This window comes from Heterodontus francisci, chromosome 1 (assembly GCF_036365525.1).
Source record: "Heterodontus francisci isolate sHetFra1 chromosome 1, sHetFra1.hap1, whole genome shotgun sequence".
In the NCBI taxonomy this organism is placed as follows: Eukaryota; Metazoa; Chordata; class Chondrichthyes; order Heterodontiformes; family Heterodontidae; genus Heterodontus; species Heterodontus francisci.
The window spans coordinates 255,393,153-255,420,705 of record NC_090371.1 but is presented as its reverse complement, the minus strand read 5'-3'; the positions used below and the strand labels follow the sequence as shown (position 1 = coordinate 255,420,705).

Sequence of the window (27,553 nt, the reverse complement as noted above, 5' to 3'; positions counted from 1 at the left end):
AGTGCTTCCAATATGCAATGCCATGTATCAACAGCATTGTTGGAAATTTACTCTTGCATTGTCTTGCTTTACTTTTCAGCTAAAAAAAGTAATTCAATAGCTGGAGCCTTTCCTGCCTATAACTGATTTAAATTTTTGTAAATGTTTTCATTGGAGTACTAAGTTCTGTTATCCAACTCCTAGTCTTCCACTGGCCTCTTTCTGATTTCCATTTCCCCCTTATACTATCACTCCGTGCTTCCACTCACTTTATACCCAATCACCACTGCCTGCTCTTTGCTGTCCAGTTCCCCCCTACTACTTCCAGTGTCCTCCTGCTTGTCCTCTGTCTCCTTGCTATCTCTCTTTACTTTGGTTCAGTGTAAGCACTCTCACCTCACTCTGAGTTGGTAGGTTGTGGGTTCGAGTTCCAGGAAGTGAGCTGTCACTTCAGTTCAGCATTGTTGGAGATGTTGACTGAACTTTTAGGCCTGAAGAGATGGGGGGGGGGGGGGGGGGGCGGGGGGGGAACAGGGAACTTTGTGCTGCTTACCAGCGTGCCAGTTTCCCAGCTCCATCCTGCCCCCAGGCCATTTTCCCAGAGGCGGGATGGGGGTGTGGCAGGGCTACCCACCCACAAGCGGTGGATAGCCAATTTAGCTTGTTGAAGGCCTATTATAGCCGATTATTGGAGGCCGACTGGAATTTTCCAGGTCCCCAGAAGCATTGGGAAACAGTGCAACTGCCTGAAGGCGCCCTCCCGGCAGCAGACCGGGGTTGGGGGGTTGGTGACTGGCACTCCAGGCAGGCTTAGAGGCTGGTGCCCAGGGTAAGGCCACAATGGTGGCCTGGCTGCTGATGTCTTTAAAATTTAAAGTTTAAAAAAAAGTTGGATGGAGGGCACCCTCTCCCTCACTTACCTGAAACTGGTGGGGGTGGGGGGGGGGGGGGGGGGGTGGTTGACGGCAGAGAGAGATGGACACAGGGAGAGGGAGATGCTTCTTCAGTGCTGGAGTGTTTCCTATTGGCCTTCCAGTCTCAGGAGCCCACCATTAATTGGCCAACTCAGGGAAAATCACAGCCGACTGTTCCCCACAGTTTGGGCTTGTGACTCCCCTTATTTAACCATGACGGAGTGGGGTGGGGTGGGGTGGGGAGGGCAGCAGAGGGGTGGGTTTTGAAGCCCGCCCGGAAAATCCTGCTCATTGCTCTTGTGTGTCTGAAAGCAGAAATTAGCCATTTAATTGCCCACTGTCGAGGACGCTGACCGTTTAAAAGATAAACTCCCGCCTCTACAGCTGCCGATTAATCAGAAGGCCGGCAGCTCTGCAGTACCAGCAGCGCCAGCAGGAGTGATGGATACAGCTGGTACTGCAGAAGGCCGACAGTGAAGAAAATTGGAGACTCCAGGATGCCGGTAAATGGAGTCAGGGTCAACAGGGCCAGTCAGGGGATGGGAATTGGGTGGGTGGTTGGTGTGGGTGGGGGAGGTCTTGTCGCGGACTGGCCATCGCTACGGGGGGGGGGTGTGGGGGTTGTCTGCGTGGGCCATGGACTGCTGCCAGAGGAGGGAACCCCACCTTCCCTGCTAGGAGGCCACCAGGACTCATCTGGCGGTGCCCTTCCGACTTCAATAAAATTGAAGCAGAGGCGGAACACTGCCCTTAAGTTGCCATTAATTGGCCACCTTAAGAGCCTTAATTGGCCTGAGGCAGCAAGGCTGCCCTCGGCCTTCCCCGCCCAGGACAAAATGGCAGGAAACCAGGACAAATTAGAAAACCTCCTTTCCAACTCCCCTCCTCTTCCCATGTCTGGTATTCCCTACTGGCTGCAACATCAGACCCCTGTCTGTCAATTCTAGAAACCTCCCTGCTGTGTCCCAAATAATAACCATCCCATTCCCAGTTTCCAAACTTATTCTATGTTCCTACTTTTCCATCCAGCCTTTACCCCTGTTCTTCCCAATCTTCCCCTTTGCCTCTATTTCCTTGCACCTCAGCCTCTAGAAATTCTCTACCTTCCACACTGTAGTTTCTAACCCTACTCTACCTGCTCCATCTGGCTTCTTCTTGCCTCAGTGCTGCACCCCTTCCTCATCTAAATACAAACTTGGGGGTGAAATTGACTTTGTCAGTAGTGCAAAACAGGCGATGGTTAATTGGCAGCCTATTTTGCATAAAACCCAATTTTTTTCCCATTAACTTCAATGGAAGTCTAATTTTGTCCCCTTGCTCTTGACTTCCCATTGTGCAGTTCTACAACAGATTAACTGTAACAAAATAGATGATATTCACTTCGCACTATATGTATCACCATGTAGATATTGCTGACCAGTAAATAAGCACTGCATAGTGTCTAATGCGAATTCAACAGTGATGTTCAACTAACAGGAATGAAAACTTGTGAACCAGGAAGCCGTAAAAAAAAAGATTAATGTTTGACATGCTGCAGTGGTAAACAAATGTTTGACTGAACATGCTAGTGCTATGATAGACTACTAGTCATTTTTTGCACAAACGCAACATGATCAAAACAGGAAGCAACAAACAGAATAGTAAATATAACACTACAAATCAGAGAAACAAGCATATGTGGGGACTAGGAACACAAGTTTTCCCTTTAGCCAGTACTACCTGTCAACCATCTTTCTGACACCCTATTGGGACTGTAACAAGTCAGTGATTACATTTTATAAGACACCAAGTGATTACTTGTTAAGCCAACCTAAAATAGAGCTACTGACATCAGCGAAATGTTGGCAGAGATATTTATGCTCATGAACAATGGCACTGATAACAACCCCATTAGAAGATATGATCTGTATTTAGGCAAGACATTAAAATAGCTGTGATTTCATACCAAAATAAATTAAACTTGGCAAATGAACCAAAGGTTGGGTGGATTGGTTGTCAGCAGGAAAAATATTTGGCTTCATTCAACCATCACAATGCAATGATACACTGCTTTAATTTTACAAATAAAAACAAAGCAATTTTATTTGGACCAGTAGCATTGATAATGATCCAAACCGGTTTTACTGCATTCTGAGTACATCTGCAGAATTTACGGGATGTGGCATTATTCATGAAAGGTTACTGCATTTCCTTCCAAGAAATGGAAGCACTTTTACTCTTAATACTGTAGTCAGGAAGAAAAGCTGTTACACTGAAACACAACAGCGTGCACATTGCAAGAATATTAATCAATATGCATTTAGCTGCTGAAAATTATCTGTACAATCAAGCCTGCAGTTTCTGTGAAACTCTACAACAATTCTACAAAGATTGATACAAGGTATTACCCCCTTTCCCATTATTATATTTATTTCCACCATGCTACGTACCACCTGCTGTGAGTAGGATGGGTAGAAGGCCTACTCCAGACCTCTGTCAATGTTGTGGTACAAATCAACAAATATGAGCCATATATTATTGTGTGTAAAGTCTAACAAATAAGATAGTAAACATGTGAACAGGAGTAGGCCATTCAGCCCCTCAAGCCTGTTCCGCCGTACAATCATAATGACTAATTTGTATGTCAATTCCATTTATCTGCCGTTGATCCATTTTCCTTCTCCTAACCTTTACTTAACAGAAATCTGTCAATCTCAGTCTTGAAAATTTCAATTCACCCAGCATCCACAGTCTTTTGGGGGAGAAAATTCCAGCTGGAGGATTTTGTATTTTGGGGCAGAACCCTGAGATTGGGGTCAAATGGGACCCCTGACCTCACACAGTTTCAGGAGCAGTCACCCGGCAGTATTTTCATTTGATTATCCAATCAGTGTCCAGAGGGCACGCTCGCCATCCTTGGGCAGGCTCTCGAAGATGGAGGACCAATAAAGGCTCTCCAGCACACAAGGAGCTGCAACCTGCTGCTGCAGAATAGGGAGAGAATGGGATCTCCATCTTGAGGAGCCCTCTCAGCAACTTAAAAAAAAAAATTAACCTAAAAAAAATGGTCACAGCTGCCGGGACACCATGGTGGAGGTGAAACCCATCCACAGCATGGCCTGTGGCCGTAGCTGTAACCAGATTTGCAGGGGGTGGGGGGTGCCAGCATCATGGGGGACCCACAAGCCGATTGGAAACTTGCAGTTGGCCTCTGATCACTGGCCTTAAACTTACCATAACTGACTACCTGCCGCTTGTGGGCAGGTAGCCCTTCTGCCCCTGATCCCGTCTCTGAGAAAATGCCTCCAGGGTGAGATGGTACCAGCATACCAGTTGGCGTTACACTCCCGCCCACCTCGGTACTCATCTCCGTATTGGGACGAAAATTCTGCCCCAGATCTCCACCTTTGTGTGATTTCACTCCTGAATGGTCTAACTCACTGTTAAGCTTGTGCGCCTTTGTTCTGGATTTCCCACCAGAGGAAACAGTTTATCTTTAACTTCCCTATCAAATCAATCTGTCATTTTAAACACCACAATTAGTTCACCACTATGCCTTCTATACGCAAGAAAATACAATCCAAGTTTATGCAACCTCCTAATTTAACCCTCTAAGCCCTGCTATCATCCTACTTAATCTGCTCTGTCTTCCCTCCAAAGCCAATAGGTCCTTCCTGAGGCGTGGTGCACAGAACTGAATGCGGTACTCCAGATGGGGTCTGACCAAGATTCTGTACAACTTCTTATTTGAGGAACAGTCTCCACCCTGACTATATATGCTGATGGTGCTTTTCATACATGTTTTGACTAATAGGGTGGAATTTTCAAATGATAGCTCTAGCTGAAACTGCGGCTGTGGGTCTTTAACTGAGCTATGGCATTAGCATCCCACTTCTGGGTTTCCCAACCAATCAGGAAGGATTTGTAATTAAAGGGACCGTGGTACGGGTCAGAATGACTGACATGGATTCCTGATGCTGCAGCAACCACAGGAATGAAAAGGAGATCTGGGAAGGCAGCACCACCTCCCACCCCGGCAAGGCCTATCAGTCTTACGTCCAGGTCCTTCTGCGGGCTCTAAGGGAATGCCGTGAGGCAATGTTTTCCAAGGATGGGAGGAACAGCACAGCCTCGCAAACCAAGCAGGTGTGCATGGAATAGACCAAGGAAGATAGTAGGAGTATGGTCTCTTCAACCTGCAGACAGTGCACCAAGAGGATTCAGGACCTCAGGAGAGTGGGAAACATGAAGTGGCATAATACTTGAATGTGCCGATGCCCAAATGCTGACTTTGAGAATTCTCCTGCACGACACTCCTAACACCAACACACCTTGTAGCTGCACTCATTCTTCTTTCTCCAGGCACCTTTTTCTTTTATTCATTCATGGGATGTGGGCATTGCTGTCTAGGCCAGCATTTATTGTCCATCCCTAATTGCCCTTGAGAAAATGATGAGGCCCTTTCTTGAACCGCTGCAGCCCTTGGGGTATAGATACACCAACAGTGCTGTTAGGAAGGGAGTTCCAGGATTTTGACCCAGCAACAGTGAAGGAACGGCGATATAGTTCCAAGTCAGGATGCTGTGTGGCTTGGACGGGAACTTGCAGGTGGTGGTGTTCCCAAGCATCTGCTGCCCTTGTTTTTCTAGGTGGTAGAGATCGCAACTTTGGAATGTGCTATTGAAGAAGGAGACTTGGTGAGTTGCTGTAGTGCATCTTGTGGATGGCAAAAATTGCTGCCACTGTGCATCGGTAGTAGAGGGAATGAACGTTTAAGGTGATGGATGGGGTATCAAATAAGCAGGCTGCTTTGTCCTGGATGGTGTCAAGTATCTTGAGTGTTGCTGGAGCTGCACTCATCCAGGAAAGTGGAGAGTATTCCATCACACTCCTGACTTGTGCCTTGTAGATGTTGGACAGGCATTAAGGAGTCAGGAGGTAAGTTACTCGCTACACAATTCCTAGCCTCTGACCTGCTCTTGTAGCCACAGTATTTAAATGGATAGGTTCAATGTGAAGCTGTAACAAGCATAATAATGGAAATGGTAGCATTGTGGTAATGTTACTGGACTAGTACTCTGGAGACATGAGTTCAAATCCCACCACAGCAGCTGAGGGAATTTAAATTCAATTAATAAAACTGGAATAAAAAGCTAGTCTTAGTAACGATGATGAAGAAAGTATCAGACTGTCGTAAAAACCCATCTGGTTCGCTAATTGCCCTTCAGGGAAGGAAATCTGCCATTTTACCCTGCCTGGCCTACATGTGACTCCATGTGTTTGACTCTTAACTACCTTCAGAAATTGTCTAGAAAGCCACTCAGTTGTATCAGAACTGCTAAAGAAAAATTAAAGAATAAACCAGACGGACCACCCAGCCTTGAACTCCCTCCCTAACAGTACTGTGGATGTACCTACACCACATAGACTGCAGTGGTTTAAGATAACAGCTCACGACACCTTCTCAAAGGCAAACAGGATGGGCAATAAATACTTGCCTTGCCAGCAATGCTCACATTCCATGAATGAATTTTAAAAATCTTGAAACATGCACTTTTAAACAAGTTACCATCGTATAATCTTCCACTAAAGCTATGTCCATAACTATCCAGCTTCCTCTCAAACCACTACACCTTTATTGTAGTCGATGGTTCATCCTGATTTTTTTCTATTAGTTTAGAGGTTTCATAGTCCTGCATTCTATCCCATTTTGTTCTTTCTTAATATCAATCTGCTCCATTCATTATCCAATCATTACCACTTCTCTTTTGCTGGTGCTCCTTTACATTCGTCAACTTCCTTCAGGTGACATACCTTCAATGCACACACTCTTCATTCCTTATATTGTGCAATAACTGAAGCAATGAAAATTTGGTTTCTTACAGGTAAGATTCTTATCCCTCTGTACTATTGCTAAAGTGATTGTATTTACTTTACTTATTCCACTTCAATAAAGTCATCACACAACCAATATAAAGTCTCTTTGGATCCTTACAATATTGTGCATTTAAAGCCACAACCTGATTTGTATGAAGTGAAGAATAACTTACAAGAGTGGTCTTGGGTAAAGGCTGGCTCGGGTCTGCAAATGAAACCCGATCCGAGCCCAACAGAACCACATTCAACCCGAACCAGACCTGACCTGAGTCCTTTCATTTTTCCCATACCCGACCACCGAAATGTTCAGTTCAACTAGCTTCCATTTTTCACTTTTTAAGCTTGTGCAGATAAGCAACAAAAACTGTAACAGGACTTGAAAGGTTGTTTAAAAAGTACATTAAAATTGGAGCCACGTATCAGAGGTAGTGATAGACTGTGTCCGACCCGGCCCAACCCAACCCAAGCCCAGAAGAGCGACCCGACCCGAACCCGTCACGTCATTGGGTCCCGTTGGGTTCGGGTCCCGTAGCCATGTTCTCGCCTTGGGCACAGAAGACAAGATGAATACCTGGTACCTGATGAAGCTCTAAAACTGTAACAGAGAGAGACTAATGTATTCCCTTACCTATCTTCAAGATGGGGACTGGAGCTCAGTTGCCAGCATGATGCAGGCAGGTTCATTGATCTGCAGTGTGAACTAGGATGCAGAAACTGTGGACTACGTGCTAATCAAATTATACAAGGTCAAAACATTAGTAGCATGCAGGCATGAATTAGGCAAAAGCTCTGGTTCATCAGTGCGTTCTATGCATAAAATACTATAATTCTGTCTTCAAACAAGAATCAGAGGGCTTTTGGACTGGAATATATCACCATATCTTAGAGATAATATTCAATTCTAGCAGGGCGTACAAAAGGGCTGCTCGTTACACACCCCTTCCAAATTTCATTTCCATTGAATTTCAGTTTAATTTCAGAAACTGGTACCTGAGCTCTGGGAATAGTTTAGGAATGGCATTGCCATGAACATGCTTTGCATTGGGATGTTTACGAAACACTATTTCCTCTATAAGTCTTACATATCGGACTATGTGAGAAATATATTCAGAAGTAAACATTTCAATTCTTTATAGACCTTATTGTTTTCCAAGTATTTGTACCACCAGTAACTTGCTGTCTATTTCTTCTATGCAATACCTTTCACTGCACCTTTTCTGTATAAACTGATCCAATTTTGTTCAAGTTTAATCTATCGTAAAGCTCTGGAAATGTCCTGGCAGTCAAAATACAAGTCTCTTGGGATGCACTTGAGAAATGCCTACCTCCTCATACAGTCCAGTGCTCTGACAAAATAGTCTGGGTGTAGACTATGCTCTTCTTGAAGAATCACACATTGCTCCAGCGTCACTGACATTGACGTCCTGTCTTTGGCACTTTTACAGCTTGTGAAACGTATTCCATTGAGCCTTCGGCAAATCTAAACAGGATTCAAAATGACATGCATTACTGAAATTGTTAGCCTTTGTGAAACAGCAAATTAATTATTGAATTAAAATGTTTCCACTTGTGGTGGGCAGGGGGATCCCAAAACTAAGGGCCATAAATATAAGATAGTTAGTAATAAATACAATAAAGCATTCTGAAACAGTTTCTTTACTCAGAGTGGTTAGAATCTGGAACTCTCTACCATATGAAGTAGTGAATAGCACAAGTACATTTAAAGTGAAGTTAGATAAACACATGAGGGAGACGGCAACAGATAGCAGGATATGCAGATATGATTACACGATGCAGGGTGGGAGGAGGCTCATGTGGAGCAGAAACACTGACATAGACCAGTTGGGCTGAATGGCCTGTTTCTGTGCTGTAAATTCTGTAATTCTATGAAAAGCTGTAATATAACTTTAAAATGTATAAAAGCTATGAAATAATGCTGTGGGATACCATGACACAATATTTTATTTGTTAGTCTGAAATTCCTCTCTGTTAATTGAATAGATGCAATTTCCATTTTAATTTTAAATTTCAAACAAAGGTGTTCAGCATTTGTAGAATGAGTATCCCACAGCATTATTTCACAGGATCTTTTGTGGCCTTCTGTGAGACTGTTCCCACTTGTCTCACTATTATCACTGGCAGCTTTAAAACTATGAAAATGTGACTTGCTCTTTATAATTAAGTGGCAATCACCAGTAAAATGTACAGAGGAACTAATTTTGTGCATAAGACATAGCATTGAAGCCACTAACTTATGCAAGTATGTCTTCGACAAAGTGTGATTTAAAAAAAAAAGTGAGGCAGCACATAGATAATTATTACAACTATGGTGCAGTTGGTTCCACTTGAAGCAAAAACTCTGTATGAAAACACTGAATCTAGCTAACAGAGAAAATGGGAAATAATTAAGAGGATATTATTCTTGACATTGAATGCTAATGGCAAAATTTCACATCGGAAGACTGCCTAATAACCTGGAGGAAAGAAAACTGCAGATGCTAGAAGCACCTCATAGGATTAGCCAAGTTAGCAAACCTTCTTTTAAGAAAGGCACAATGGGTTGACATTAGGGTGAGAAATGAATTCAAGATAATTATTGTATTTGGCATTAAATTAATTGCCTTTATCACATCTTCCACCTTGTCTGCTGTGGCTTTTATAGCAGCTTCTGAATCTATCTCACCAGTTTGCCAATCACATAAAAGTTGGATGAATGCATTCAGTATTCTTTAATGCAAGATTAGGAGAGTGCTGACAAATGCAACAAGGACTATGAATGAAGAGAAGGGAAGGGGAATGAGCAGTGAATGGAAGCATTGTGCTATCAACTGATCCCTGGTATCTCTAGCTGCAAGGCATTGTGCTGGCTCTTCTTCATCTGCTTCTTTCATCACAGACCTGAAACGTTAACTCTTTCTCTCTCCACAGATGCTGCCTGACCTGCTAAGTATTTCCAGCATTTTCTGTTTATATTTCAGATTTCCAGCATCTGCAATATTTTGCTTTTGTGTTCTTCTGCTTCTTCTTCACTTTCACCCAAGTTTTCGTTGTCAGATAATGGCACACGGTATTGCCATGCATTCTCCAAATGCAGTCCTCACTGTGCATACTATGATGATGCAAAGACCTTTTCTGTGGCATATTGTAAGGAGCCCCAGAACTATCCAGGCACATGAACCTTTGCTTCAAGAGGCCTATAGGGTGCTCACTGATGTTCTTGGTGGCCCATGGCTCTGGCTAACGTCTGAGTTTTTCGGGAGTGCTGGAGTTGTGGAGGTGCTATCCCTTGTCCCCAAACAGCCATCTTAAATGTTCTTGGAAAGGTGGAATAGTGGAGATGGTTGACTTGCAGAATAAAGGCATTGCGATAGCTGCCTGCGAAACTCGCACAGGTTCACATAATCCTTTTGTGGTTTTGTAGGTACGAGGGGAGACCTGGCCCAGGTTGATTGGGTGAATAAACTAAAAGGTATGGCAGTAAATAAGCCATGGGAAACACTTAAAGAAATGATTCAAAATTTTCAACATAATAAATTTTAATACATTCAGTTAAAATATGGAAATTCAGCAAGAAAGATTCATCCGTGACTTACCAGGAAAGTTAAGGACAGTAGTAACTATAGGATTGGGAGAGTTTTAGAAACCAGCAAAGGGTGACCAAAAAGTCGATAAAAAGGTAAAAAACATAGAATGAGAGTAAACTAGCCAGGAATCTAAAAACAGATTGTAAGATTATAAGTATATATAAAGGAGAGTAGCAAAGTAAGTGTTGGTTCCTTAGAGACAGAAACAGGAGAAATTATCATGGAGAATAAGGAAATGGCAGAGAAGTTGAACAAATATTGTGTGTCTGGCTTCACAGTAGAACATGCACCAATCAGAAATAGAGGGTAACCAAGGGGCTAATAAAAGTGAGGAACTTAAAGTAATTAATATAGAGAAAAAGTACTGGAGAAACATAAGTGACAAAAAGCCGACAACTTCCCATGACCTGATGGCGTACATCCTATGATTCTATAAGAGGTAGCTGCAGAGATAGTGTGTGCACTGGTTATAATTTTTCTAAATTTCCTAGATTCTAGAACGGTCCCAGCAGATTGGAAGTTAGCAAACGGAACACTGCTATCCAAGAAAGAAGGGAGAGAGAAAATAGGGAACTACAGGCCAGTTAGTTTGACATCCGTCATGCTGGAATCTATTATTAAGGAAGTCTTAACAATACACTTAGAAAATCATAGTACGATCACACAAAGCCAACATGGTTTTACGAAAGGGAAATCGTGCTGGACAAATTTATTAGTGTTTTTTTGAGGATGTAGCTATTGGGGTAGATCGAGGGGATATATTAGATATAGTATGCTTGGATTTCCAAAAGGCATTTAATGAGGTGCCACACAAAAGTTTAATACACTATTTAAAGGATCATGAAGTCGGGGTAATATATTGGCATGGATGGAGGATTGGTTAACGTACAGGAAACAGAGAGTAGGGATAAACGGGTCATTTTCAAGTTGACAGGCTGTCACGACTGGAGTGCCACAAGGATCAGTCCTGGGGCTATTTAAAATCTATATTAAATGAGTTAGACAAATAGACCAAGAGAAATGTATCCAAGTTTTCTGATGATACTAAGTTAGGTGGAAATGTAAGCTGTGAGGAGGACACAAAGAAGCTGCAAATAGATATAGACAGGTTAAAAGAGTGGGAAACAAGGTGGCAGATGGAGTATAACGTGAGGAAGCCCAAGAAAAGCAGAATATTTTTTAAAAGGTGTGAAACTTTTAAATGCAGATGTCTGGAGAGACTTGGGTGTACTTGTACAAAAAAAAATGAAAGTAAGTATGCAGGTACAGCAAGCAATTAGGAAGGCAAATGACATGTTGACCTTTATTGCAAGGGGATTAGGGTACAAGAATAAAGAAGTCTTGCTACAATTGCATAGGGCTTTAGTGAGACCATACCTGGAGTACAGTTTCTAGTTTTGGTCTCCATATCTAAGGAAGGATATACTTGCCTTGGAGGGGTACAGCAAAGTTTCACTGGATTAGTTCTGGGATGAGAGTGGTGTCCTATGATGAGAAGCTGAGTAAATTGGGCCGATACTCTCTGGAGTTTAGAAGAATGAGAGGCAATCTCATTGAAACATGCAAGATTCTGAAATTATGAAACACTGAGGTTGTTTCCCCTGGGTGGGGAATCCAGAACAAGGAATGGGGCCTCAGGATAAGAAGTCGATCATTTAGGACTGGGATGAAGAGAAATTTCTTCACTCAGAGTTGTGGATGCTCCATTGTTGAGAATATTCAAGGCTGGGACAGATACATTTTTGATCTCTCAGGCAATCAAGCGATATGAGGAGCAGGGGAAAAGTGGAGTTGAGGCTGATGATCAGCCACGTTGGTACTGAATGGCGAGGGGCCGTATAATCTACTCCTGCTCCTATTTCTTATGTTCTTATCATAGATGCAGTGTCTTATCAATTCGATTTATTCCACGTAACATCAAGAAGCAGCTGAATGCACTGGACAATGTAAAGGCTATGGACCCCAGGCAACATTCCAGCCGCATTGCTGAAGATCTGTGCACCAGAGTTAAATGCTCCCCTATTCAATCTGTTCCAGTATGGTTATGATACTGGCACCTACTCAACAATGAGAAAGATTGCCCAGTTGCATCCTATCCACAAGAAATAAGATAAATCAAATAGCCAATTATCATCTAATGATCAGTAAAATGCTGGAAGAAGTAATCAATATTGCTATCTACTCACCATATAGCTTCTCACTGATCTTCAGCTCTGCTTCTGCCAGAATCTGTTGGCTCCTGACATCATCACAACCTGGATCCTGACATGAACCAAAACTGAACATCAAGGCAGCATTGGGAGGTCCTAGCAAAGCAAGAACTTATCAAGGCGGCATTGGGAGGTCCTAGCAAAGCAAGAACTTATCAAGGCAGCATTGGGAGGTCCTAGCAAAGCAAGAACTTATCACGGCAGCATTGGGAGGTCCTAGCAAAGCAAGAACTTATCAAGGCAGCATTGGGAGGTCCTAGCAAAGCAAGAACTTATCAAGGCAGCATTGGGAGGTCCTAGCAAAGCAAGAACTTATCACGGCAGCATTGGGAGGTCCTAGCAAAGCAAGAACTTATCAAGGCAGCATTGGGAGGTCCTAGCAAAGCAAGAACTTATCAAAGCAGCATTGGGAGGTCCTAGCAAAGCAGAAGTCAGTGAGACTCAAATGGAAAACCCATCAGTGGCTATAGTCATACCTGACACAAAGGAAGATAGTTGTGGTTGTTGGAGAGTAGTCATCACAGCCCTAGGACAATGCTACAGGAGTTCTACAGGAAAGCATCCTCAGTCCAACCACCTTTCGCTGCTTCGTCAGAGATCTGCTCCTTGCCCCTGCCCACCCATCACCACCCCACCCCCCCCCCCACCCTGACCCTGAGCACTGAGAAAACCCTGTTTTATACTTTCTGAAAATCAGTTTAAGCCAGCTCCTAAGTAACTAGCTGAGTTGCTCCCAGAGAGCTTGTATACCCCTGTTTTAAGGCTGGAATAAAACTTAACTTTTTATTTTATTCTGCACTGAGTGCTGCTTCAAGTGCACAGAGTGTAAAATGGGAATTTGGTGAGTTGAGGGAGTTCAGTGAGAGAGAGAGCTCCTTTCTTTCTTTCCTACCTTTTTTCAGCCTCCAGTAGCTGGTTCTTTCTTCGGTACAGGGAAAGAAGCAAATTGGTGAGAACTGGTAAGTTATTCTACTTATTCTAATTATAATAAATAGTTTTTAAAGTTACAGTATGTCAGGGCAGATACAGGAGAAATGCCGCGAACAACAGATGCCCCTCTACGTTGCTTTCAGTGATCTCACCAAAGCCTTTGACCTCGTCAGCAGACGTGGTCTCTTCAGACTACTAGAAAAGATTGATGCCCACCAAAGCTACTAAGTATCATCACCTCATTCCATGACAATATGAAAGGCACAATTCAACATGGTGGCTCATCAGACCCCTTTCCTATCCTGAGTGGCGTGAAACAAGGCTGTGTTCTCGCACCCACACTTTTTGGGATTTTCTTCTCCCTACTGCTTTCACATGCGTTCAAGTCCTCTGAAGAAGGAATTTTCCTCCACACAAGATCAGGGGGCAGGTTGTTCAACCTTGCCTGTCTAAGAGCGAAGTCCAAAGTACAGAGAGTCCTCATCAGGGAACTCCTCTTTGCTGACGATGCTGCTTTAACATCTCACACTGAAGAGTGCCTGCAGAGTCTCATCGACAGGTTTGCGGCTGCCTGCTATGAATTTGGCCTAACCATCAGCCTCAAGAAAACGAACATCATGGGGCAGGATGTCAGAAATGCTCCATCCATCAATATCGGCGACCACACTCTGGAAGTGGTTCATGAGTTCACCTACCTAGGCTCAACTATCACCAGTAACCTGTCTCTAGATGCAGAAATCAACAAGCGCATGGGAAAGACTTCCACTGCTATGTCCAGACTGGCCAAGAGAGTGTGGGAAAATGGTGCACTGACACGGAACACAAAAGTCCGAGTGTATCAGGCCTGTGTCCTCAGTACCTTGCTCTATGGCAGCGAGGCCTGGACAACATATGTCAGCCAAGAGCGACGTCTCAATTCATTCCATCTTCGCTGCCTCCGGAGAATACTTGGCATCAGGTGGCAGGACTGTATTCCAACGCAGAAGTCCTCGAGGCAGCCAACATCCCCAGCTTATACACACTACTGAGTCAGCGGCGCTTGAGATGGCTTGGCCATGTGAGCCGCATGGAAGATGGCAGGATCCACAAAGACACATGGTACAGCGAGCTCGCCACTGGTATCAGACCCACTGGCCGTCCATGTCTCCGCTTTAAAGACTTCTGCAAACGCGACATGAAATCCTGTGACATTGATCACAAGTCGTGGGAGTCAGTTGCCAGCGTTCGCCAGAGCTGGCGGACAGCCATAAAGGCGGGGCTAAAATGTGGCGAGTCGAAGAGACTTAGCAGTTGGCAGGAAAAAAGACAGAGGCGCAAGGGAAGAGCCAACTGTGTAACAGCCCCGACAATCAAATTTTTCTGCAGCACCTGTGGAAGAGCCTGTCACTCTAGAATTGGCCTTTATAGCCACTCCAGGCACTGCTCCACACACCACTGACCACCTCCAGGCGCTTACCCATTGTCTCTCGAGATAAGGAGGCCAAAGATGATGTCAGGGCAGCTCAACCAAGTAGAAGGTACATCCTGTGGTATGTGGGAAGTCATGGGTGCACCACGTGTCCTAAACAAACACATTTACAGGAAGTGTCACCGGCTGCAGAAGCTTGAGCTCCGAGTTTCAGAACCTGAGCGGCGGCTGCAGTCACTGTTGTGCATCCACGAGGTGGAGCAGTATGTGGATAGCACATTTAGGGAGGTGGTCACACCCCAGGTCAGGAGCATGCAGGCAGAGGGAATGGGTGACTGCAAGGCAATCTAAGAGAACCAAGTAGGCAGTGCAGGAATACCCTGAGCCTATCTTGCTTGCTAATCGGTTTTCCATTTTGGATGCTGGTGAGGGCGATGGTTTATCAGGGGAGTGCAGCCAGAGCAAAGTCTGTGGCACCACGGGTGGCTCAGCTGCACAGGAGGGGAGGAGGAAGAGTAGAAGAGCAATAGTACTAGGGGATTCGATAGTCAGGGCATCAGACAGGCATTTCTCAGGCCGTAAACGTGACTCCAGGATGGTGTGTTGCCTCCCTGGTGCCAGGGTGAAGGATGTCACGGAGCGGCTGCAGGACATGCTTCTGGGGGAGGGTGAACAGCCAGAGGTCGTGGTTCACATTGGTACCAACAACATAAGTAGGAAGAGGGATGAGATCCTGAAAGCAGATTTTAGGGAGTTAGGAAGGAAATTAAAAAGCAGGACCTCAAGAGCAGTAAACATAGAAACATAGAAAATAGGAGCAGGAGTAAGCCATTCGCACCTTCTCTGCCATTCATTATGATCATGGCTGATCATCCAACTCAGTAACCTGTTCCCGCTTCCCCCCACCACCAATATCCTTTGATCCCGTTAGACCCAAGAGCTATATCTAACTCCTTCTTGAAAACATACAATGTTTTGGCCTCAACTGCTTTCTGTGCTAGTGAATTCCACAGGCTCACCCACTCTCTAGGTGAAGACATTTCTCCTCATCTCAGTCCTGAAAGGTTTACCCCGTATCCTTAGACTATGACCCCTGGTTCTGGACTCCCCCACCATCAGGAACATCCTTCCTGCATCTACCCTGTCAAGTCCTGTTAGAATCTTATAGATTTCTATGAGATCCCCACTCACTCTTCTGAACTCCAGTGAATATAATCCTAACCGACTCAATCTCTCTTCATACGTCAGTCTCGCCATCCTAGGAACCAGTCTGGTAAACCTTCGCTGCACTCCCTCTGTAGCAAGAACATCCTTCCTCAGATAAGGGGACCAAAACTGCACACAATATTCCAGGTGTGGCCTCACCAAGGCCCTGTATAATTGCAGCAAGACATCCCTGCTCCTGTACTCGAATCCTCTCGCCGTGAAGGCCAACATACCATTTGCCTTTTTTACCGCCTGTTGCACCTGCATGCACCTTCAGCGACTGGTGCATGAGAACACCTAGGTCTCACTGCATATTCTCCTCTCTCAGTTTATATAAATTTATAGTTTATAATCTCAGGATTACTCCCAGTGCCACGTGCTAGTGAGCATAGGAAGAGGAGGATTGATCGATTAAACATGTGGCTGGAGAATTGGTGTAGGAGGGAGGGCATCAGATTTCTGAGGCATTGGGACAAGTTCTAGGGCAGGTGGGTTCAGTACAAGATGGAAGGGCTACACCTTAACAGGACCGGAAATAACATCCTCGCAAGGAGATTTGCTAGTGCTCTTGGGGAGGGTTTAAACTAGCTTGTCAGGGGGATGGGATCTTGAAGGGTAGCTCAGATTGGAAGGAAGTAAAGCTGGTAACAGGAGGTAGAAAAGTAGCAAGCGACATTAGAAGACAAGCGAAACAAAGGCGAGCGTCAAGTAGGCTTAGAATGAAGAATTAGGTTAACGTGAAGGGCATTGTACCTGAATGCACGCAGCATCTGCAACAAGGTAGATGATTTAAAGTCCTAAATAGGGGTCAATGGGTATTATCTAATTGCCATTACGGAAACGTAGCTACAGGGTGACCAAAACTGGGAATTGAATATTCAACGATATTCGACATTTAGGAAGGAAAGGCAAAAAGGAGGTGGTGTTGCACTGATAATAAGGGATGCGATCAGTACAATAGTAAGGGAGGATCTCAGATCAGAAGAAGAGAATGTGAAATCCGTTTGGGTGGAGCTAAGAAACAGCTTAGGGGCAGCAAACATTGGTAGGAGTTGTTTATAGGACACCAAACAGTAATGGTAGCATAGGGCATGGTATTAACCAGGAGATTAGAGAAGCATGTAACATGAATAATACAGTAATCATGGGTGACTTCAATCTGCATATAGACTAGCTAAACCTAATGAGCACTAATGCTGTGGAGGACGAGTTTCTGGAATGTGTTAGGGATAGTTTTCTAGAGCAGTATGTTGAGGAACTGACTACAGAACAGATTATTTTAGATGGAGTCATAGAGTTTTAGAGCACAGAAACAGCCCTTTGGCCCAACGAGCCTATGCCAACCATCAAGCACCTATCCTAACTAATCCCATTTCCCCGCACTTGGCCCGATCTAGTATTATATAATGAGAAAGGACTAATCAATAATCTTTTTGTAAAAGACCCTTTATGACCATAATATGATAGAATTTTACATTATGTTTGAAAGTGAGGTACTTCAATCTGAAGCCAGGGTGTTAAATTTGAACAAAGGAAATTATGAAGGTATGAGGGGCATTGGCTGAGGTGGATTGGGAAAATACATTAAAAGGTATGACAGTACATAGGCAACGGATAGTCTTTCATGAATTATTACATAGTTTACAGCAAGGATCAGTACTTGGGCCCCAGCTGTTCACAATATATATCAATGATTTGGATGTGGGGACCAAATGTAATATTTCCAAATTTGCTGATGACACAAAACTAGGAGGGAATGCAAGTTGTGAGGAGGATGCAAGGAGGCTTCAAGGAGACCTGGACAGGCTAAATGAATGGGCAAGAACATGGCAGATGGAATATAATGTGGAAAAATGTGAGGTTATCCACTTTGGCAGGAGGAACAGATGTGCAGAGTATTTCTTAAATTGTAAGAGATTAGAAAGTGTAGATGTACAAAGGGACCTGGGTGTCCTAGTCAAATCACTGAAAGCTAACAAAAAGGTACAGCAAGTAATTAGGAAGGCTAATTGCATGTTAACCTTTATTGCGAGAGGATTTGAGTACAGGAGTTGCGAAGTCTTGCTTCAATTGTATAGAACCTTGGTTAGACCACAGCTGGAGTATTGTGTGCAGTTTTTGTCTCCTTAATTTAGGAAGGATATTATTGCCATAAAGTTTCACCAGACTTGTTCCCGGGATGGCGAGACTGTCCTATGAAGAGAGATTGGGGAAACTGGGCCTGTATTCTCTAGAGTTTTGAAGAATGAGAGGTGATTTCATTGAAACCTAAAAACTACTTAAAAGGATAGACAGGGTAGATGCAGTTAAGATGTTTCCCCTGGTTGGGGAGTCTAGAACCAGGGGACACAATTTCAAAATAAGGGGGAAGCCATTTAGGACCGAGATGAGGAGAAATTTCTTTATTCAGAGGGTTGTGAATCTTTGGAATTCTCGACCCCAGAGGGCTGTGGAAGCTCAGTCATTGAGTATGTTTAAAGCAGAGATTGACAGATTTCCAAATACCAATGACATAAATGGATATGGGGATAGCATGGGAAAAATGCATTGAAGTGGATGATCACCCATGATTGTACTGGATGGCGGAGCAGGCTCAATGGGCTGAATGGCCTACTCCTATGTCCCCATGCTCCTAAAAACCACAGATAGAGAGATGAACACTAAAATAGACCAATGAGAACAATAAAGACAGAGACAGACACTACTTAGGTGATACAAAAACAGAAAATACTGTGAACACACAGGTCAGGCAGCATTTGTGCAGAGGGCAAGGCAGAGTTAACATTTTAGGTCAGTTCATAGGATTCTGAAAATGTGTTAAGTCAGGCAACAGCTTCCTCATAAAGTCTGACAAATTCAGTGACTTCAATAGCTAATCTGTTCTTTTGCTTATAACTGTGAGTGACCATTCACAATTAAGGACAGATGCCCTGTGCCTGTGATTATAGTCTAGGTCAGAATGTCAACAAGTCCGTTTCCAAGTTGCTGAGACAACTAGTATTGCAGATCTGTTGTACAGATGCAACCTGGCTGATTGCAAAACAATTTAGTAAGGAGGGGGAAGCACAGCAATCTGCTATTTCAAAGCAAGGGCATTCAAAGGTTTTGGGAACAAGCTCTGGGAAATTATTTGACCATTTATTTTGGCAATTGTTAGGGAAACAAAAGCCAGAACTGAAAGTGATACTGGATGAAGTCATTGACCAAACTGGGATCTTGTGCTCACGAGACTGTTCTTACTTTCGGGGAAATGATTTTGATTGTGAAGATATTTAACAGATGTCATTTTTCACTTGTCTGTAGCAATGAAGTTGTAGCATTAAAAATTAAACCGGCTGCTTCTGAGTTCATGCAACTTTTCAAAAAACTGCATACCAACATTTCAACATGGGCATTTAAAAGGGGTATGGATTTGAAACAAAAATGGAGAAGGGAAAGCTTATTTTCTTTGGGGAAGGAGAAGAAAAAGGCTCCATTTTGATTATAATGATGTGCATTGTCTCAGCTGAAATCAATTAATTCAACAGAGCTCAGGAATTAATCCTGGGACCTTCATGATCTGCATGGCTTAGGGGTAGTAGGGAAAATTTTTCCTTTTAGACAGTGAGGCTGTGCTTAAACATTTAAAATCAGATGATTCCTTTTTTAAAGAGGTTCATCCTCATTTAGCATTCAGGGAAAGCTCCGTGGCATATATTGGGCCTTGCGCTGGCAGCTTGCCAAAGGAATAGGGCAGACTATTAGGTGCATCACTATTCCTTAAAGGTTATGAGGCTGCATGTAGGAACAGATATTGATGATAGTTTTTACATGGAATTTATGACAATGGTTGGCAGGCTTTCTAAAGACTATGTGGGGCAAAAACATGCAGGTGATCAAACATTGGAGTAGAGACAGAAAGTAGAATCTGTTGACGTGTGACTGAGCAACCCACTGCCTTCACCATTTGTTTAATGGCTGCAGGAGTTGCTACTTTGATAGAGGGATAAATGAGGAAGGTTGTCTTGATTTGCATTCAAAGACAGTTTGTTGTCTCCTGGAAAAAAAACAGTTGGGAATAGACATAGAAAGTGATGCACCTTAAGAAAGTTGTCATGGTACAATTCACAATCATCAACCAGGTAGATGGCCCTAGCATACAGCGTACAAATATTGCCCGTCAACTTGCTGCACCTTTACAGCTGGCATGTTAACCTTACAAGTATTTAATTTGCTAACATGCATAATCATACTCCAGCAGGGTACACATCCAAGTGTCAATTATACCTGAAACGCTTGACATCCTGGACTTCACACTGAAAATTATCCTGACACAAACTAATTTCCTATGCGCGGCTAATTAAAATATAATTGATTTAGTTTCAAAATATAGTCGGCATATCCCAATTATGTGTTTGAGAACATTTGGCCCATCTAGTGGTGAATGCTGTGCATTTCACAGGCGTGAATATAATATACTTGAAAATGCACTGGCTAATGAGATAAATTCTGTCTCTATTTTTTGTGTTGGTAACTGTTATCTTTACAGAACTAAACTAGCTCCCTATCACTTCACGTTAATTTAAGATTCTCGACCTAATCTTCAAATTTCTTCACTACCTCTGCAAACATCTCCAGACCTAGTTTCTCTCACAGACTATTCTGTCTTATGGCTCGGATTTCCTGTGCATACCATTTTCACCCTCACCATTGGAAACAGAGCTTTCCGCTACCTAGCTCCTGCTCTTTAGAAATGCCTCCCTGTACCCATCTGCTTCTTTACTTCTTTATCTTTCTTTAAGACTGTCTCAAAATTCATACATTCACTAAGGATTTCATTGACATTTACTAAACACTTGGCACAATTTTCACTGAAATTACCTAGAAGAGATGCTCTCACATGACAAAGACTGGATATAGGCTGCAGCGCAATAGCAGACACCACCAAACTGATGTAGACCTTTAAAATAAAGTCAGGGGCTTGTTGAACTGCCATTTTGATAACTGAAAAGAACTGACTATACTGTCAGCTGATTTTAAGAATTAACAACCGCAGCCACTGATGAGTTGAAGACCATGTCCCTTTAAAATGCCTGTGTTCAGTACTAAGTGATGCTGTGCCTTCCTCAACTTCACAATGCTGCAAGCAGGTAGATAAAACGTGGGTCCATTTTCATCACTCCAAAAAGGGAGCCATTTGACATATTTCTCCCATATATCCTCTTCTCTCTCTTTTCTTTCCTTTTTATTTCCTTTTCACTTGATTCTCCACAGCTGCCTGGCAAAGAGGCAAGCTGCACTTCTAGTGTATTTGCGGAAAAGCCAAAGAATGCAAGATAAATGTCATGCTTAAGCCTGGAATTACCAATGTAGTGTGGAGGTGCGAAAGGACTGGGGATTGCAAACCTACATATAAAACCAGAAACTGCAGAAATGTCGACAGTCTAAAACTGGCAGGCCTATCAGCTTCAAATGGGTAAATATAGATTAAGCCCGACCATCAATTGAAATAAGCCACTGTCTGCACCCAAGCTATCTTCTGATCTAGGAAAAAAGGTTAAACTTAAATATCATTACTGGTGACATTCAGGTGTTCTATGAGCCTGAAATAAGGTTCACCAGTGATGGTAATGGATATCTCAATCAGCAGGTAATAATTGACTGGATTACTTTTTCAGGTATGGGTAAAAAGGGAGAGAATTTTAACCCTAATTACAGAAAATCAACATGGTTATAGTGCTATTTTGCTGAGGACAAACACCAATCATTTTCAGAGAGACAGATGTGTTGGGGGGATATTTAGTCAGGAGGAGCACATAGATTGGGTGCGGCCGGAGTATCAAAAATGCGAGTGCGCAGAAAGCCAGCACCAACTTCCACATTTAACTTGAGTATGTTCGGCCGCATGCATACAAACCTCTCAGGAGAGGCAGTTAGCTGTTAACATATGCTAATCGCTTAAATGGAGCAATACTTAAACTCGCATCCAAATTTAAGGCCTAGCCATGGGTTTCCCTTGCCTCCTGAAACTTGCCAGTGAAGGCAAGGTGAGAAAACCATGGCTATTGGTGGGGGGTGGATTCAAGTTCATGGAAAGACTGCAAAAATAAATACTCAGCACTCACAGCTGTTTTCTTACCTGCTAATGGGAAAGTGTTTGTTCATAGTAATTTTGCTGAGAGTTTACTTTCTATGCTTTGTAGGAATCACACCAGGATGGGTAGAGCCAAGGCTGGATGAGGACCAATATGACCCCAGCAGCAGCTAGCACTTCAGAGAATTGCAGCTGGATAGGAGAGAGGGCAGCAGTAGAAAGGGGAGAAGAAGAGGAAGAACAGAGAGGGCAGCAGCACAGGGATGTAGCTCACAGGAAACACTACCCACAAAACAGGGTGTACAAAAAGAGGCTGAGTTTCCTTGAGACGTCCAAGCAGCAGTATCTCAGGAGGCTAATGTTGTCACATCAGGTGGTGACAAACAATTACAGCCTACTGGACGATGACCTGCTGCCCACGTGTTACCGGGTCAGTCAATGTCGCCATTGCCTTTAATGGTTTAGCCTCCAGATCCTTCCAGAGCTCTACAGGAGACATATGCAGGATCTCCCAGTGGGCAACCCAAAGGCAGAAGAGTGGTGACTTTTACTTAATTAGTCATGAGGTGTGGGCATTGCTGACACAGCCAGCATTTACTACCTATTTCCATTTGTCCTTAAGAAGGTGATGGTGAGCCACCCTTCTTGAACCGTTGCAGTCCACATGGTGAAAGTATTCTCACAGTGCTATTAGGTAGGGAGTTCCAGAATTTTGACCCAGCACTGACTAAGGAAAAGTGATATTTTCCAATCCAAGATGGTGTGTGATTTGGAGAGGAACTTGTAGGTGCTGGTGTTCCCATGCAGCTCCTGCCCTTGTTTTTCTAGGTAGTAGATGTCACAGATTTGGAAAGTATTATTAAAGAAGCCTTGGGGAGTTGCCGCAGTGCATTTTGCAGATGGTACACACTGCAGCCGGTGGTGGAATGAGTGAATATTTAAGGTAGTGGATGGGCTGCCATGTCCTGGATGATGTCATAGGATTATATAGGATATACGGCACAGAAACAGGCCATTTGGTCCAACCAGTCCATGCCGGCATACATACTCCACTCTAGCCTCCTCCCATCTTTCCTCATCTAAATCTATCACCGTAACCCTCTATTTCCTTCTCCCTCATATGCTTGTCCAGATTCCCCTTAAATGCATCTATACTAATCGCTTAGTAGTGAGTTCCACATTCTAACTACACTTTGGGTAAAGACATTTCTTCTGAGCTCCCTATTGGATTTCTTGGTGACTATCATATTGATGGCCTCTAGTTATGCTCTTCCCCACAAGAGGAAACATTCTCTCTGTATCCACTCTATCAAAACCTTTCATAATTTTAAAGACCTCTATTAGATCACCCCTCAGTTTTCTTTTTTCAAGAGAAACCAAGTCCAGCCTGCTCATCCTTTCCTGATATGTATACCTATGCATATCTGGTATCATCCTTATGAATCTTCTCTGCACCCTCTCCAATGCCTCTATACCCTTTCTATGATATGGTGAGCATGCAGTACTCTTCTTCGGCCTCCTTGTCTCAGGAGACAATGGGTAAGCGCCTGGAGGTGGTCAGTGGTTTGTGGAGCAGTGCCTGGAGTGGCTATAAAGGCCAATACTAGAGTGACAGACTCTTCCACAGGTGCTGCAGAAAAAATTGGTTGTCGGGGCTGTTACACAGTAGGCTCTCCCCTTACGCTTCTGTCTTTTTTCCTGCCAACTGCTAAGTCTCTTCGACTCGCCACACTTTAGCCCCGCCTTTATGACTGCCCACCAGCTCTGGCGATCGCTGGCAACTGACTCCCACGACTTGTGATCAATGTCACAGGATTTCATGTCGTGTTTGCAGACGCCTTTAAAGCGGAGACATGGACGGCCAGTGGGTCTGATACCAGTGACGAGCTCACTGTACAACGTGTCCTTGGAGATCCTGCTATCTTCCATGTGGCTCACATGGCCAAGCCATCTCAAACGCCACTGACTCAGTAGGGTGTATAAGCTGGGGATGTTGGCCGTCTCGAGGACTTCTATGTTGGAGATATGGTCCTGCCACCTGATGCCAAGGATTCTCCGGAGGCAGCGAAGATGGAATGAATTGAGACATCGCTCTCGAGATGCTGATATTGATGGATGGAGCATTTCTGACATCCTGTCCCATGATGTTCGTTTTCTTGAGGCTGATGGTTAGGCCAAATTCGTTGCAGTTAGCCACAAACCTGTCGTACTCTGCAGTACTCTTAACTGTAGTCTAACCAAAGTTCGATACAAGTTTAGCATAACCTCCCTACTTTTCAATTCTATCCTTCTAGAAATAAAGCCTAATATTTGATTTGCTTTTTTATAGCCTTGCTAACTTGTGGTGCAACTCTTCATGTTTGGTGTATTTGTAGTCTGAGATCCCTTTGTTCCTCTACCCCACCTAGACTCGCACCTTCCAAGTAATAAGTGACCTCCCTATTCTTCCTACCAAAATGTACAACCACACATGTTGAACTTCATTTGCCAATTATTTGCCTATTCTGCAAGTTTATTAATGTCCTCCTGTAATTTGTTGCAGTTCTCCTCAGTATTGACTATCCCCCTGACAATTTGGTATCATCCGCAAATTTAGAAATAGATTCCAAAGTCCAATCGTTAATGTAAATTGTGAACAGCCGTGGTCTCAGCACTGATCCTTGTGGAACACCACTTCCCACCTTCTGCCACTCTGAATAACTTCCCTTTACTCCCACTGTCTACTTTCTGTCTTGAAGCCAGCTGGCGATCCATTCAGCCACGCGTCCCCTGACTCCACATTCTCTGACCTTATTCATTAGTCTATTACGGGGCGCCTTATTGAAGGCCTTTTGAAAATCCAGATAAATTCCAGCTACCACATCACCATTACCTATTCTGTTACCTCTCAAAAAATTCAATAAGGTTAGTCAAGCAAGATTTTCCTCTTTTGAAATCCACACTGACTATTCATTATTATATGTTTTGTTTCCAGATGTTCTTCCTCTATTCTCTCCTTTAGTAGGGACTCCATTATTTTTCCTACAATCAATATTAAGCTGACTTGTCTATAATTCCCTGGGCATGTTCTGTCCCACTTCTTAAATATAGGGATTATATTAGCTATCCACCAGTTTTCTGGCACTGCACCTTTTCATAATGAATCATTAAGCTTGTGTAATAATGCCTCTTCTCTCTCTTCCCAAGATACTTTGAAAATATGTGGATGTAATCTATCCGGATCAGGGGTTTTAGCCTCTTCGTGTTTGATTAGGTTATTCAATACATCCTCTTTTTTATTTTAAATGCATTTATCTCATTGTTTATGTCATCATTAAATGTCATGTCAACAAACTGAAATAATTATTTAATATTTCTGCCAACTCTCTAATGTTAGCTGTGGCATTATACTGCCTATCCCTTAATGGTCCTATTCCCATCCCAGCCTACCTTTTTTTATTGATGTGCCTGTAAAATATTTCACTATTTTGTTTTATGTTCCTTGATAATTTAATTTCATAGTTCCTTTTTGACTTCCTAATTGTGTTGAGCTTCTTGCAGGCAACTGAAAAGTTTTCCATTCCACTCTTGACTAGTGCCTTGTAGAGGTGGAAAGATTTTGGGGAATCAGGAATCACTTACTGCTGAATACCCAGCCTCTGAGCCACTCAAGTCGCCATAGTAATTATGTGGCTTCTCCAGTTAAGCTTCTGGTGATCTCCAGGGTGTTTATGGTGGGGGATTCAAGTGATGGTAACCCTGTTGAATGTCAAGGGGTGATTGTTAGGCTCTCTCTTGTTGCCGATGATTATTACCTGGCACTTATTTGCCACCATCAGCCCAAGCCTGAATGGTGTCCAGATTTTGCTGCCTAGGGGCATGGACTATTTCATTATCTGGGGAGTCGAAAATGAAACTGAACACTGTGCAACCATCAGTCAACATCCCTACTCCTTAGATTATGCTGGAAGTAAAGTCATTGATGAAACAGCTGAAGATGGTTGGGCCTAGGACACTGCCTTGAGGAACTTCTGCAGCGATATCCTGGGGCTGAGATGATTGGCCTCCAACAACCACAATCATCTTCCTTTGTGATTGGTTTGACTCCAACAAGTGGAGGATTTTCCCGCTGATCTCCATCACCTTCAATTTTACTTGGGCTCCTTGATGCCACACTTGGCCAAGTGCTGCCTTGATGTTAAAGGCTCAAGTTCAGCTCGTTTGTCCACATTTGGACCAAGGCTGTAATGAGATTTAGAGCTGAGTGATCCTGGCAAAACCCAAACTGAGCATCGATCAGTAGGTTTTAGTGAGCAAGTGCCACTTGTTAGCACTGTCAATGACACCTTCCATCACCTTTGTGATGATTGAGTGTAGGTTGATGCACGATAATTGACCGGTTTGGATTTGTCCTGCTTCTTATGGGCAGGACATAACCTGAGCAATTTTCCACTTTGTCGTGTAAATGCCAATGTTGTAGCTGTATTGGAACAGCTTGACTAGACGGGTGGATAGTTCTGGAGTATAAATCTTCAGCATTACAATCAGAATGTTGTTGGGGCCCCATAACCTCTGCTATGTCCAGTGCGCTAGACAGTTTCTTGATATCAGGTAGAGTGAATCGAATTGGCTGTAGACTGGTTCTACGATGGTGAGGATCTCAGGAGGAGGCTGAGATGCATCATCCACTCGGCAAATCTGGCTGCAGGTGGTTGCAAATGCATCAGCCTTGTCTTTGGCACTCACATGCTGGGCTCAAGCATCATCGAGGGTGCGGAATTTCATAATGCCTCCTCTTTCTGTTAGCTGTTTAATTGTTCACCGCCATTCGCAACTCGTTGTGGCAGGGCTGGATCTGATCTGATTCGTTAGTTGTGGGATCACTTAGCTCTGTCTACAGCATGCTACTTGCTGTTTTGCATGTATGTAGTCCTGTGTTGTAGCTTCACCAGGTTGGTACCTCATTTTTATGTATGCTATCCTATACTCCTCACTGAACCAGGGCTGGTCCCCTGGTTTGATGGTAATGGTAGCATAATGGATATGCCAGGCCATGAGGTTACAAATTGTGGTGGAATACAAATTTGCTGCTGCTGATGCACACACCACCTCATGGATGTCCAGTTTTGAGCTCCTGGATCTGTTCTGAATCGACTGCATCTATTACAAAGGAGAAAAATCAGATTGCTCCAACTACTGTGGGATCACCCTTCTTTCTATTGCTGGGAAGATCCTGGCGAAAATACTTCTGAACAGGCTTGTGCCTACCATTGCAGAAGAAAACCTCCCAGAGAGCCAATGTGGTTTCAGAGCAAACACAGGCACCACAGACATGGTATTTGCACTCAGACAATTGGAAGAAAAGTGTCGTGAGCAAAACAAAGTCCTGTATGCATGTTCGTAGGCCTCACCAA

At 43.6% G+C, this 27,553-nt stretch overlaps 1 protein-coding gene across 18 annotated transcripts in view; it reads right to left on the bottom strand.

Moving 5' to 3' along the window:
* inpp4b (inositol polyphosphate-4-phosphatase type II B) overlaps positions 1-27,553 on the bottom strand; it is a 996,728-nt gene that overhangs the window by 33,687 nt on the left and 935,488 nt on the right. For all 18 annotated transcript variants that reach the window (XM_068043111.1, XM_068043134.1, XM_068043119.1 and 15 more), the window contains one exon: positions 8,075-8,229. In XM_068043111.1, coding sequence (XP_067899212.1) covers positions 8,075-8,229 — 155 coding nt within the window. The remainder of the gene's footprint in view (positions 1-8,074; positions 8,230-27,553) is intronic.